This window comes from Perca flavescens, chromosome 2, assembly GCF_004354835.1.
Source record: "Perca flavescens isolate YP-PL-M2 chromosome 2, PFLA_1.0, whole genome shotgun sequence".
Classification (NCBI taxonomy): Eukaryota; Metazoa; Chordata; class Actinopteri; order Perciformes; family Percidae; genus Perca; species Perca flavescens.
In genome coordinates this window covers 23,583,158-23,596,573 of record NC_041332.1, presented here as the reverse complement: position 1 = coordinate 23,596,573, position 13,416 = coordinate 23,583,158, and the positions used below count along the sequence as shown (strand labels likewise).

The window sequence follows — 13,416 nt, the reverse complement described above, 5'->3', positions numbered from 1 at the left end:
TTTCCTAACAATAACAAAGTCTCACGTCATAATACAGCAGTTAGTTTATTGGCCGCCGGGCTGGGGTGGGTGTGGCTTATCTGCATCACGGAGCTCACAAAGCGGGAGTGAAGCATAGGGAGCGAGGCTCAGGCTGACCTCAAAACGTTTCAACCTTCCTACCCCATCTGTGGCACTCAGCCCCAAGCCCATATGTTCTTGCTGAAGGTGCAACATTTTTAAAATTGATACATAATAAATAGTCTCATTTTTAAAAAGTCTCTGAAGTAATTTCCTAAAACATCATGGTATGTGATTTTTGCCTGACAGTATGTACTGATCTTTTTCTAATATAGGCGATCTACCTACCTGTGTATGCATACTGCACAAGTACCCACAATGCATCAGGGTCCACTCCTTCCATCTTCACCTCGTCCTGCTTGGCCTCCCTCACATCACTGGTGAACATGGCCGCAAAGTAGTCCGACACGGATGAGAGGACAAGTCTGTGAGTGGAGAGAGTGTCAGACATCAGTCAGAGAGGACGGACAGGAGGCCTGGAAATGATGACGCAGCCAAACAACGCACAGCATTATCATCCTGTAAATATATCAAAGTATATACACAAGCGAGTCACATTAAAGGCTTCGGCATGAAGGGTTTGTCAAACAGTGACTGAAACCCCCTTCCCCCACACCTCTCCACTGTCAGAATTTGGGGGGCTGCATCCAACAAACTCTTTACGAAACCGACAATCAACATTCACGGCTACTTCATGCAGTGACAGTTTAGCTGTGTAGACGGGAGAAAGAAAGCAGGGTTTGAACTTCTTTCTCAAGCTCTTTTTCCATTCTTTATTAAACTATTTATGTCACTTCTCGTGAAGTAGTTCTCTTCTTCCTACTGACCTGTAGGTGTTAGATTTAAAAGTGGTCTGCAAATCGTCACACAGATAAAGAATAAAGTATGGTGATGGAAACTACGGTGTCTAAAGTGTCCCTTCGCAGATCTGTTGATAAGCAGAAGCTGAATTGACGAGTGTACCTAGTTTATGGAAAATCTACATTTGCATAACTTAAGGGCACAACAGATATGCATTTCCTTCTATGACCAAGAGTGGAAAGTGGCAAGGGTGGAAAGTCTGCACTAGCAACAGGGGTGGGGGGAGCCTTCAGGACAGTATTCTTATGAGGTGGTGCGTGAGTGTTGTGAGGTGGAAAATATAGCAGAAGTAAAATAAGAACTACAACAACCAAGTTAAACCAAACAGAGCCCAGAATAACGTAGGTGTGTGTTATTTTTAAGGCTTCACGCCATGCTTTGAGGGGACATATGAACATTTTCCACTCATTCATACAACATTTTTATACATATTTTTATTATCTGACTGTTATTCTATATTGCTTGATTGAGACTTCCAGACCCCTTTACGTCAATGTGATGGCAATTTAAAACCGACTGATTAACATAAAGGCTGTTGAACAACAAGGTAAAGCATGTATTGTTACTGTCTTCTATCTCTCTTACGTGAATGCTTAATACAATCTGTTTGTAAATGATTATTACTGTTGTAGATGGAAAGAAGTCCTGCACTTATGTGCTCTACACATTTTTTTATCATTTATTGAGTGCATTTAATATTAAATCACTTGAACTCAATCCTCTCCGAATGGCACTATCATTGTATACTGCTCTCTCTGAAGAGATGTTATTAGAGGTGGAACACAACTGTGCAAACAACAGCCTGGCATGAGCCTAAGGCATCTACAGATGTTTGTAAATAGTGAGCATACTGAGAATAAAGAGCTCAGATGTTTAAATGCTTACAAGTCAAACTGCAGTGGAGCACGTTTTTCACTCAGTAGCATTAAGAACCAAGTTTTTAATATCTGTGTCTGTATATTTTGTGACATACAGGAGACTGTATTGTTTATTTTTTTAGGATTATTTATCTTTGAAACCAGTTACACATTAGCAAATCTCTAAATGATGTGAAACTAAACTGGAACATCTGGAAAAAATGTTGGAAGAAGAATGTACACACACAGATGTCATAAGGGCCTGGAGCTTTTCTTACATAAGACAATAATTATTTTCTTAACATAGTAAGATTCTATTAAAAATAAGACATACATTTTACTATAGGCACCAAAAGAATACAAAACATTAACATAATGCCATGCTGCCTGAATGTCAGTATTGTACTGTAATTTCACTTAAATTATTTCCTTATTGCCTGACTATCCCATGTAAAATCAATGTCAATGCTGTAACCTTCCATAGATATTTTTGTTGCCTGACTATCCCATGTAAAAAAAAAAAGATTATTTCAATTTTCTAAATTTTTCAACTCTTGACTTACGAAAAATAAATGACTATTGTTTTACACAGAATTCACAGAAGCGCCCCCAGAAAACAATATAAAAGAAGACACAACCCCAGCCAGATAAAGTCCTGGCTTGCACTATAAAAGAGATATGGCATTATGCAGAGCAAACCAGAGAAAAGACAGAAAGGAATTATCCTAAGGTTGTTTGCAAAAAAAGTGAATTAATTCCCGACCGCAACAATCCATTACCCTTTCATGTCCCTGTGAAGTTTAAAACATGGGTTGTTATTTAATATTTTATGAGTATTATTTTTTATTCTTTGCTATTGGAGATGTCTTTGTGAATGAGGTGGCAACTGTGTAATGGATGCTAAATGACTGACCTATAAAGTAGTCCTCCAGATCACTGCAGGGTTCATTATTAATTACTGATCTAAATATGGCTGATGGTAACTGATCATGATAAAGTTCACATTAGAGCTCTGTTTGACAGCTATGTGAACAGAATTTCACATGTTAAAATGTTTTTTGGCCTTCATGGTCAACAGGCTTGGATGTGTGTGTGTGTGTGTGTGTGTGTGTGTGTTTGCACATGTGTATAATCTCATTACTGAGTGTGACACTGGGACCCTGACAGATAGCCTGAAGCAGAGAAGAGTTGTGTGTGTGGGTCTTTTACAGACAAAGATGTCAAAATACACTATAGTCAGCAGGAAGTTGCTCTGCCAGTATTCCAGTCTGGTATCTCTTTCTTAGCTCTCTCGCTTTCTGACACACACAGTATTTTTACTCCTTAATTTTTCATGTGGGTCTCTTCCTGACTTGCAGTGAACGACACAGGCTACTGTACAGTACTGGGTTATTGACACACAAATGCACCTCGCAGAAGACAGAGACATGGCAGGCAGTGTGTCACTCTGTAATGGAAAGAGCACAGAGAAGACAAAATGCCAAAGTAAAGAAAGCAGGAAACAGACGAGTTGGACTCAGGAAAGGATGGCGAGGTGGAAACTGAACACTGTGCTGCTTGGTGCAGGACACAGTGGTGGAAAAATAGAGAGAGGAAAACAACAGGAGGGCTGGTAGGAGAGACTTACTTAACTATTATGACTTTTCTCTACAAAAATAAAGGTAAAGTAGAAGCCACCACTTTTGTCCAGATTGAAATATCTTTTAATAACTATTGCCATTTAATTAAGTACAGACATTCATGGTCCCCAGAGGATGTTTCCTAATGACTTTGGTGAAACCCTGACTTTTGCTATACTGCCACCAGCAAGTCAAAGTTTTCCCTTATCCAGTGGAATGGATAAGGGAAAACTTAGAACAACTATTGGATGGATTACCATGCCCCCTCAGGATAAACTGTGGTAATTTAGTAATTCCTAGTAGCGTCATCACTTCAAAATCAAAATGTTTGTCCAATACTTTGCTTCGGTTTCTAGCATTTTTTCCCATTACATTAGTTCTAAGGGGGGAGGGGCGGCTCTCGTGTGCTGTACATATTGTACCCTTAATTTGTGATTTGTAATATTAAGCTAAAGAATTAAATTGACTTTGGTTTATGACCAAACACCTGCTAAACTAATGATATTCCTGTCTACCTCAGCTGTACTTTGGGTTTAGTGCTAATTAGCAAATGTTAGCATGCTTACATGCTAAACTTAGATAGTGAGGATGGTAAACATTATATTTGCTAAACATCAACATGTTAGCATTATCACTGTGAGCACGAACCATCAACAGCCATCGTATGCACATAATGGACCCCAGATGCATAGCTATTGATCTACAACAACGGCACACAGAAGTTTCTGAACTAAAGGTATATTAACTCAAATCAGTTGAGGTAGCACTCTTACAGAGGTGTCCACTTGGGGGTACAAAAATAGCTTTGCAAGATAATGTATTTGTATAGAGCACTGCCCCAGAGACACACAGTATAATTATGCTCTACTTTTTTAAAGTACATATAGAGCTTGAGTTTTGCTCAAAGTGCACTGCTTGCAACAAACTCCACAAGAAACATGTATGCAGCTATACACAGTACAAGTGGCCTATTCAGCATACGGTGCATTTGTTTGTGTGTACTTGTAAAACAGAGAGAGAGAGGGAGAGAGAGAGAGTGTATGTTTTGTTCCCAGAAAAACATTTTTATCCTACACATACAATAAATCAATTGCAAACAAAACACCCACTTTCAAACATCTTACTCCTACCTCTTTGCTTGTACACACACACTCAACACATACACACAACTTCAGATGCCAACACACTCTTTCACATACACCATTAGGATTCTCATACAGCAGGGTCTGTTTTTTGTCACCATCTGTGCCTGAAGAACTAAATCAAATAAGGCAGAGGAGGAATTCAGTGAGAGAAAAAGAGGCTTTTTGCTGGTGGAGGGCCACTCTTCTGTCTCATCCTTGTGCAGATGGACCCTGCTGCTGCATCCGTGGCCACATGCCCAGAGAGCAACAGCAACAAAGCAGCATAGTGGGGGGATATGAGGTGCGTGACAGGCACGTGTGTGTGAATGTGTGTGTGTGTTTGATGCATGATTCAGAGGCTCACTTGACTGTGTGGTACAGAAAAACTACAAAAATAAAAGGGACTTTTATGAGCATGACTGTGGTTTTGTGTGTGTGTGTGTGTGTGTGTGTGTGTGTGTGTGTGTGTGTGTGTGTGTGTGTGTGTGTGTGTAAGACTCTCGTCTGGGTATTAATCATAATGCTTGTGCATGTGTGTGCATAGTAAAACGTTTGATGTACATGTAGGATTAAGGGTTGCAACTAACTTATTTTTATTATTGATAAATTACTTTTCCGATTAATTGATTGATTGTTTTGTCTATGAAATGTCATAGTGAGAAATCCACATCACAATTTCTCATATCTCAAGGTGTGTCTTTATGTTGCTAATTTTGTCTAACCAACAGTCTGAGTATGCATATGCAAGTATGGGTGAATGTAATATTTATAGTATCCATGCTTCACAGAGTGCCCAGCAAGTTTTGGGCAACCTGCAACATTTGGTCAAACAAACAATTAATCAATTAATCCAAAACTAATCGATAATAACCATTAGTTGCAACCCTAATGATGTACACCTATTCAACGTCACCAGCTGCATGTTTGTGTAATATGTGTTGTCTCTTTGCTCCTACCTGTGTGCAGGTATCCGCCTGTCTCCAGCCACCAGTATGACATCACACAGCTGTCGGGACCTCAGGTAGCCCTCCATCTTACGGAAGGTGACGTCGGCGTGGGACAGAGCGGTGAACATACACTCCTCTGGACATGCACATGGCTCCATCGACACACATGAGGACAGTGTGGCGCTGCTGTTAGACGTCCTGTGCAAAGATAGGCATTCACACAAACGGACAAACAGACACAAAGAAAAGGAGACAGAAACTTTGAGTGCATGTGTTGGTGCTAATTCTCTTTTGTTCAAGACAAAGAGACAGATGTGTGGAGAGAGCTACACCAGCTGCTCTGTGTCATCCATGTGCCATCTTTTTCTTTGTGCCATTACCTCACACGTTTTCGCTCTCTCCTTCACTTCTCGACAGGGGTACTGTATGTCGCCTGAAGCAGACAAAAGATCTTTAATGGTCCAATTACTAGGAGTAAATGGCCAGATAAATTTAGCCTACTTAAAAGAGAAGCTGCCAATTAAATAGCTGTAAGAGTGTGTAGTCATTTACTCTGCTCCCTAATGGCAATCAGTTTCCTTGCATCTATACCAACAACGAGAAATGAAGTCGGGTTTACATTTGTTATTAGTTATTCACTGGTGGAAGTGTTGCAGCCCAGGGCTGTTATGTCTTATTCTTCCAGTCTAAACTGACAAGGTGTAAGTGTGTGTGTTAGTGTGTGCATGTGTGTTCATCTAAGACAAGCACCAAAGTAGCTACCCTGTGAATTATCAGCCATCATGGCTCCCAAACTAGCATTTAATTTATGAGAGCCAGGGCTGTACTTCCATTTTTAATTTAACAGCAGAAGTGGCAGGACTAGCCCTACAGCACAAAGAAATAAGAAATGAAATGATACTCCAAGGATGATATAATTTCAATGAAAAATCCCACTTTTTTAGATATGTGGATGTGTGTGTGTGTGTGTGTGTGTGTGTGTGTGTGTGTGTGTCACTGGTCTCACAATTCAATTCGATTAAGATTACACTTCCTGAATGTAGCGGAGTCTGAACATAACAGACAGGAGTGACTGGGAAATCAACAAGTAACAGTAATCAGTAGGCAATAATTGATTATGGTCTGTCACTGCATCGATGCAGAATCGCCTAGGTCTGCATTGCAATGCATCGATGCAATGATTAATTTTGACACCCGTTTTCCACACGCATATTTTCTCAGCAATAAACAGAGAGAAAGACAGAAATTCTGGGAAGGCAGGGAATAATGTGGCTTGTGTACACAACATGATTTTAAATGTACTAAATTATCTAAAACAGGATTGTAAATTTGATAGCAGAAATCATTATGATAAGTATCTCTAATGTGTCTAGTTTGCCATTTCATCAACAAATATTGCCATTCTGTTTCTCTAGAACCAGTCCTTTCTCTGTTAACTTTGGGTTTTCCAGTCAAAGGGGTTTTCTACTGAGTTTGTCCTTATCCGATTACAGATTTTAAAGCAACTATTAATTATCAATGATGGATCACATGACTATATAGCCTCGTGAGACCGTCCTGATTTCGCAAGCTCCAGTTTTCCATTCACAGATCAGTCTGGCATCTTGAGATAGAGAGAATTTGGAGCCGTTCGCCAAACGACCGGGCCAATCAGCATTGGTTTTGAGGCGGGTTTAGGTGGTGATAGACAGATGGTTTATCCAATCAGCTAACCAGTATTTTCAGACAGCGGTAGCCCTAATTCTGTTAGCTGCTCGCTAATGCTTTTTTCTCTTGGATCCTTCTTTTAGAATATGGACCGGGAACCTGAAATGGTGACTTTTATTCGTAAATTCTCGTTACACAAACGGCAAATATCCTTTACTTTGCTTGCTGAGCTAACGAGCTATGCTTTGCCTGCAGCAGCAGGGGCTTGTGGTTGTATTTTCATACGCTTTGTTGATCTGATTGGTTGATTTGGCCCGTCTATCACCAACATAGGTGATAGACAGATGGTTTATCCAATCAGCTAACCAGTATTTTCGCCCCTTCCCCAAAGTTCTCCAATGGAAAGTTCCCGGATGGATATGCCGAACAAATGTGAAGCAATCCATCTAGCGGAGTCTTAATGGACGGAGGTTAATGACTATATAAACCCACAGAGAATTATCACAAAACTCAGCTGTTCCCCTCAGCTCTATGGAGCATTTGAGTGTCATTGTTGTGATTATCAGCCTGCAACTTCACTGTTTTGGTTCTGTTTAAATGCAAAAAAGCATTGATAAACCCACTGTACACTACCTGCCAGGCACCAAACGTCACAAAGTTAGCAACTAGCTGGTAAACATAGTGGAGCATTTAGCAGCTAACCCAGCACTTGGTGAAGACCAAAAACAGAGCTAGAAGAGAGTGAAAATTGGACTGCAGAAACACGACTCCAGATGAATGCTTATGTTTCTCGGTGTCTGCTGGCTGTGTTGTGTTTACAGCCTCTTTCTGCTGCTCCCAAGTAACCAAAAATAAAATCAGCTATTACAGATTTAAAGCATTTAAAAGCAAGTGTGACATGACCTGAAGTGTAAGAAGAGTTCTAAGAAAACGCTCTTTCTTACAGTGTGTGTATTCATGCACACATTTGGGTTTGTGTGTGTGCTGCTTCAGCAGCAGTCATCTTTCCTCTGCCTCTGTCTTTTACTCCTCTATATCTTTCTACCGTCCTGAATTTTATATCTTCAGCCAATCTCATCCATCACTCACTTTCCACCATATATCTTTGCCTCAGTTTTCTCTCTTCCCTATCCCAATCCTCCAAGGAGGCTTTTTGGCTAGTTTTCTTGTCCTTGTGTGTGTGTGTGTGTGTGTGTAGACAAATGGCGTGGCTAAATACTGCCAGAGGACATGGCTTTGAAGTGTGTGTGTGTGTGTGTGTGTGTGTGGGGGGGGGCTGCCTTCCAGTCCCCTTAATTGAGCCTGGCAGGCACTCAACATTGACAGAGAGAGAAACAGAGAGGGAAAAAGAAACAGAGAGAGACAGAGAAAGAGAGCGTGTGTGTGTCTGGGGCGAAACAACACCATGCTGCCAGATTTTTTAAACCCCTGCACCAGGCAAGGACACTCACACCACGGTCATTCAGTATCTCTCTCCCTGCCTCGCTGTCTCTCTCTCTCTCTCTCTCTTACACACACATTTGCGTGCACACTCTCGTGATTAACTATCTAGCCTGATTAGCCTGTAGGCTAACAGTTAATGCAAATGAAACTTGGTTCTGTAAGCTGATATAATACGTGATCATACAGCCACGTAGCCTGCCTGGTCACATGTTAACCCCTCTGTGACACACATACAAAAGCTTGTGTTTCCCAACACATGGGGAAAAAAGAGAGGGCAAATAAATGGACAAGGGTAGGCAGAGATAAACACAGGACAGAGGGAGAGAGAGAGAGTGAGTAAGGGAGGCACAACAGGATTAAAGGGGGGAAGCTGGGTGGGTTGAAAAAGTAAAAAGGGAGAGGAGGAGATCAGCGGAGTCGAGCCGAGCTTTCAGCCGAGCTTTCAGCCGCTCTGGGATTCAGAACGCGTCCCTTGCCATGATCCCGCTTGGGATTCTGCCACTGGATTCTGTTCTTGGGGTATCATGCTGTACACACGAGCTCTCAGAGGGAGGGGATGAATGCATGCAGAAATCATATAGAGCTGCATATGTATGCTGCAGAAACTAACCTCTGTGTTGGTATGGCAACCTAACATGTGCAGGGATATGGCAATATGTATGCACAATACATACTCAAATTCTGCTTAGGTTCACATTATAATGTTGTCTTTATTTATGCTAATGCAGCTTGTATGTGTATGTGTGCATTACTATTAAGCAGAGGTCATTTTCTTTGCAAGCACTGACAGACTCACATCACTGAAGATGGCAGCAAGCCTTGCATAACAACATATAAAAAACAACATATTTCTCCCTATCTTTCTCTCTCATACGCAATCATAGACATTTGCAGTGAATGCAAATGTAGTGTAGAATGAAAGCCATCAAACATTACTCAATAAAAAAAATACATCAGCTTTTGCTCCCACTGTTTTAAAGTGTGTGTGTGTGCGTGTGTGTGTGTGTGTGTGTGTGTGTGTGTGTGTGTGTGTGTGTGTGTATGTGTGTGTGTTTACTGTACTGTGTGTCCTATGAATAATTGATATTTTCTGATGTGTGTCTTGGGAACACAAGAGTATAATAGGAGGCTTTCAGATGCATCATTATGCCAGTACAGTAAACACACACACACACACACACACACACACACACACACACACACACACACACAGTCACTGTCTGTAGTCATACCTTTACTTCATTACATTTACTGCCGCATTATAATAAAACATAAATCTGAGAGAGGAGTTATTTGTTTTGTTTTGCTGTCTCCACGGCAACTATTAAATTTTGTAGCAGAGAGGAATGATCATTATTTTAATTGTAATTCGCTTTGGATGAAAGCGTCAGCTAAATGACATGTAATGTAATGTAATGTAAATGCCCTTTCACACCACAGCTGGATGACACCAATGCAATACACTCCACCATGCATGTGCACACAAACATGCACAGCACTGAGGATTGTGAGTATCCTACAAGCTAAAAGAGAATCAGTCACTGAAGACAAAACAATATAAATGTCAAGTGCAGTATGTTGCTACATGCGGAGCTCAGCCCTGGAGTCATATTGTTAATTTTACTTTGAAAATCCCATATTCACAAGAGTGTGCATTTGTGTTTGTCTTCTAACAGAGCCTGGTTGGTGGAGCCTCATTAGGAGGTTAAGGGGAGAAATCAAATCAGTGGACCACATGCTGTCCCAAAGGTAGCCTACTCAGCCATCATTTTCTCTTTCTGTCAATATCTGTTAGCCTATGATATGATGAGTGGCCCTCTGCTTCATACTGTCTGACCCGCCTCTTGCTTAATGAATCCCCCATTTACGTTTTCTACAGTATATTCAGGAGGATATTCATAATTTCCACCTGCCAGTAATGATGCATATGACTGTAGTGACAAAAACGTAATGCCAGAACTATAAAACCGTGATTAAATATGATAAAGAAGAATAGAATGATTATCAAATTAACACATTGGCTTTCTGTAACTGTAAAAGCCAGGCTAACTAAACCGGTTACCGGTACCCTAACTTTTTAGGAGTGTGTTTTGATCATTTCACTGACTTAATTCTATAGGCTTACAATTTAGCTATAGCAATGGTCCCGAAAAAGACCACTCTAACCGTCCCCTCCTACCTGCAGGAGCTGGAGTCGGTTTCCGGGTGGTTGTTGTTGTCTTCGGTGCCAGACGCTGCCGGTGCCACCGCCACCGCCTCCTCCTCAACCCCGACGTGAGCGAGTGGCTCGGGTTCCAGCCGGGGCACCGGGGCATCGCCAGGGGTCTCCATGCTCGTCGCCGGACGGGAGCGACGATGAAGCGGCGGGGAAACCCACGACAACGCCGCGGCGGGGCTTCTGCACTCTGGCTGGCTGAAGGAGCGGGGACAGGAGCTGCCCGTTGCTCCACCGCCCCGACTCCCCGCCGGATCAGCAAACTTTCTGTTGCTGCTGTTACACAGGTTAGAACCAGCGCTGCCGCTCGCGACCAGCCCGCTGTGACCCCCCCCGGCGCTGGGGTTCGAGGTGCTACAGCCGCTTACTGAAGGTCCGTCTGTGGAGATGCCGCCCGCTCTCCTCCCAGCGAAGTAGTCTCCGAGCGTCGGGGATTGAGGCGGAGGGACAGCGGGGTGACCGAACCACCTCCATCGGATCCTGAGGATCTGCTTCACATCGAACTCCTTCCGCGAGGAAGAGCCCGAGCCGCTACTCGACATTCCAGGGATTGACAAGAGGAAATGGCGGGGGGAGAGCCCTTATTACCGCTCTGCCGTTACAGCTGTACGCCGTAGCCAACTGTACGCGCGTCTCTCCTGGCAACCGCACGCACGTTAACCGCGACTATGTAGTGAGCGGAATATAGCAGAGTATATGCACAGACAGAGGGAGAGAGAGGGATAGAGAGAGAGTGAAAGAGGGAGGTCTACACAGAGTTTCAACGTGAGTGCCAAAGCATTTTCATGAACAAATCAAACCACAAATATTTGCTCCAAGGACTCGTTAATGTCACATTTCTGCCAGTGCAGGCCACAGTGATTTTGTAGCAGAAAGGAATGATCATTATTGTTATTAGTCTATTATCATCATCATCATCATCATTATTCAATAGCCCAGACAATCAATCAATATAGCCTAGATGAAACCCAGTCAATCTCTTTGGCAACATACAGGCTAGTCTGGGGGAAGATATTTCTCTTTGGGTGTGTCTAGTAACTAGTTTGGAACGACGACAGTTAGGCCTAATTTAATGGATAATCCGGCTGCGCCAGATGTTCTGCCGGATGTCCTGATCGCCTTGCAAAACTCGTGCGTTTCGGGAACCCGCAAGCTCGAGCTAGCAACCTACACGCTGTTAATGGCAAGTTTTGAAGAAAATTTGGATTGTGCAACATAAGGCCTGCTTGTTTATTTCGGGGAATGATTGTAAAGATTTACCTACAAAGAATAGCCTATGTTTACGGCATTTATCTAACTGGGACGTTTTGGTACCGATTGGCGGGGATCTGCTATGGAAAGAATACATACGGCAATAAACTGATAAAACCAAATTACATTTATGTATACAGTAAATTTCAATAGCTAACTGTATTGTGTTAACAGTTAACTTTATTTAATATTGTAATTGGCATTTCCTTTTGCGTGGTAGGCCTACAAATATTCCACCAAAACCATTTTGCAGATCTGTCGCCCAAGGCCATTGTGATTGGTTTAAAGAAATGCAAATAAACCAAGACCGTTTTTTTACTCCTATCAAGGAGGGGCCAGCCAGACCTTACTCCGCAGCGGTGTGGAGACAAGTCTTGCAATGCAAGACTAGTTTGGAGCTGAAACGAGAAGTCTTTAAAATAGTGTCAAATGCCTGTCACAATTTTCTAAAGTCCATCTTGAAACTTATATTTAGTTTACTATAAAACAAAGAACAGCAGCCAATCAAATCTCAAAATTCGATAATGGAACCAATGAATGTTTGCATTTTTGCTTGAAAAATGATAAACTGTTGCTCAATTATTAAAATAATTACAGATTGATTTTCTGTCAATTGACTAATTGATGAATTGTCTCTGCTTTATTGCCAACACTTTTGTTAATTTATTGTTATATTGATTATTTTTCAAGCAAACTCTCCAAACGTTCTCTGGATCCAGCTTCTCCAATGTAAAGCTTTTTTGATTTTCTATAGTATGTTTATATTTGTCTTTGGGTTTCAATTGTTGGCCAGACAAAACAAGACATTTTTAAAATATTTTCTTACTCTTAATAAACGCATCGTCAAAAACATGTCTTTGTGACTGTGTGCATATGCCAGTGAGTGAACATGCAGGTTTGTGAGGCTGCAGCAATCATTACATGTTAATTAAAGACTCTGAAATGTAATGAGGCGGTAGACACATCCTCTTTATCATCTTCATTTCTGCCCTGTCTGGCTGTCTTCACTCACTCCTCCCAACAACTTTTTCTCTGTGAGTCTCCGTCTCTGTCCTTTTGCCTCCTAAAAATCCCACTTTGTTTAGAAACCTGGCTGCAATGCTTAAACATACCAAATGTTTAAGCAGATATTGAAAACAGAAAATTGCCGGTATTGCTTCGAATCACCACAGTTGGGGACCTGAGTGTCCTTGAAAATGAAATTGTCCTCACCACATGCGCACAAAACACCTCCTTATTCCCCACTCCCTGCTTCTCCACAAACCATTTGCTCTTCTCCACCCATGACAACACTTCCCTCCTGTCAACCTTTCCTTCTCCCCCCTCTCTTCCCTCCATCTGCAATGCAGCAGCTATTCATAGACAGTAATGATCAGTGGGAGCGGGTCCTGT

The 13,416-nt window shown here is 41.9% G+C and overlaps 1 protein-coding gene across 3 annotated transcripts in view; it reads right to left on the bottom strand.

Annotated features, from left to right (window-relative positions):
* The window catches only part of klhl5 (kelch-like family member 5), a 61,158-nt gene that overhangs the window by 15,712 nt on the left and 32,030 nt on the right, over nt 1-13,416 (bottom strand). For 2 of the 3 annotated variants that reach the window (XM_028600309.1, XM_028600301.1), the window contains exons 2-3: nt 5,478-5,666; nt 349-485 (exon numbers count right to left, since the gene is read on the bottom strand). In XM_028600309.1, the coding sequence (XP_028456110.1) occupies nt 349-485; nt 5,478-5,666 (326 nt within the window). Of the gene's footprint in view, nt 1-348; nt 486-5,477; nt 5,667-10,737; nt 11,679-13,416 lie in introns of those variants that run through there. The other variant, XM_028600295.1, reaches the window with a different exon arrangement.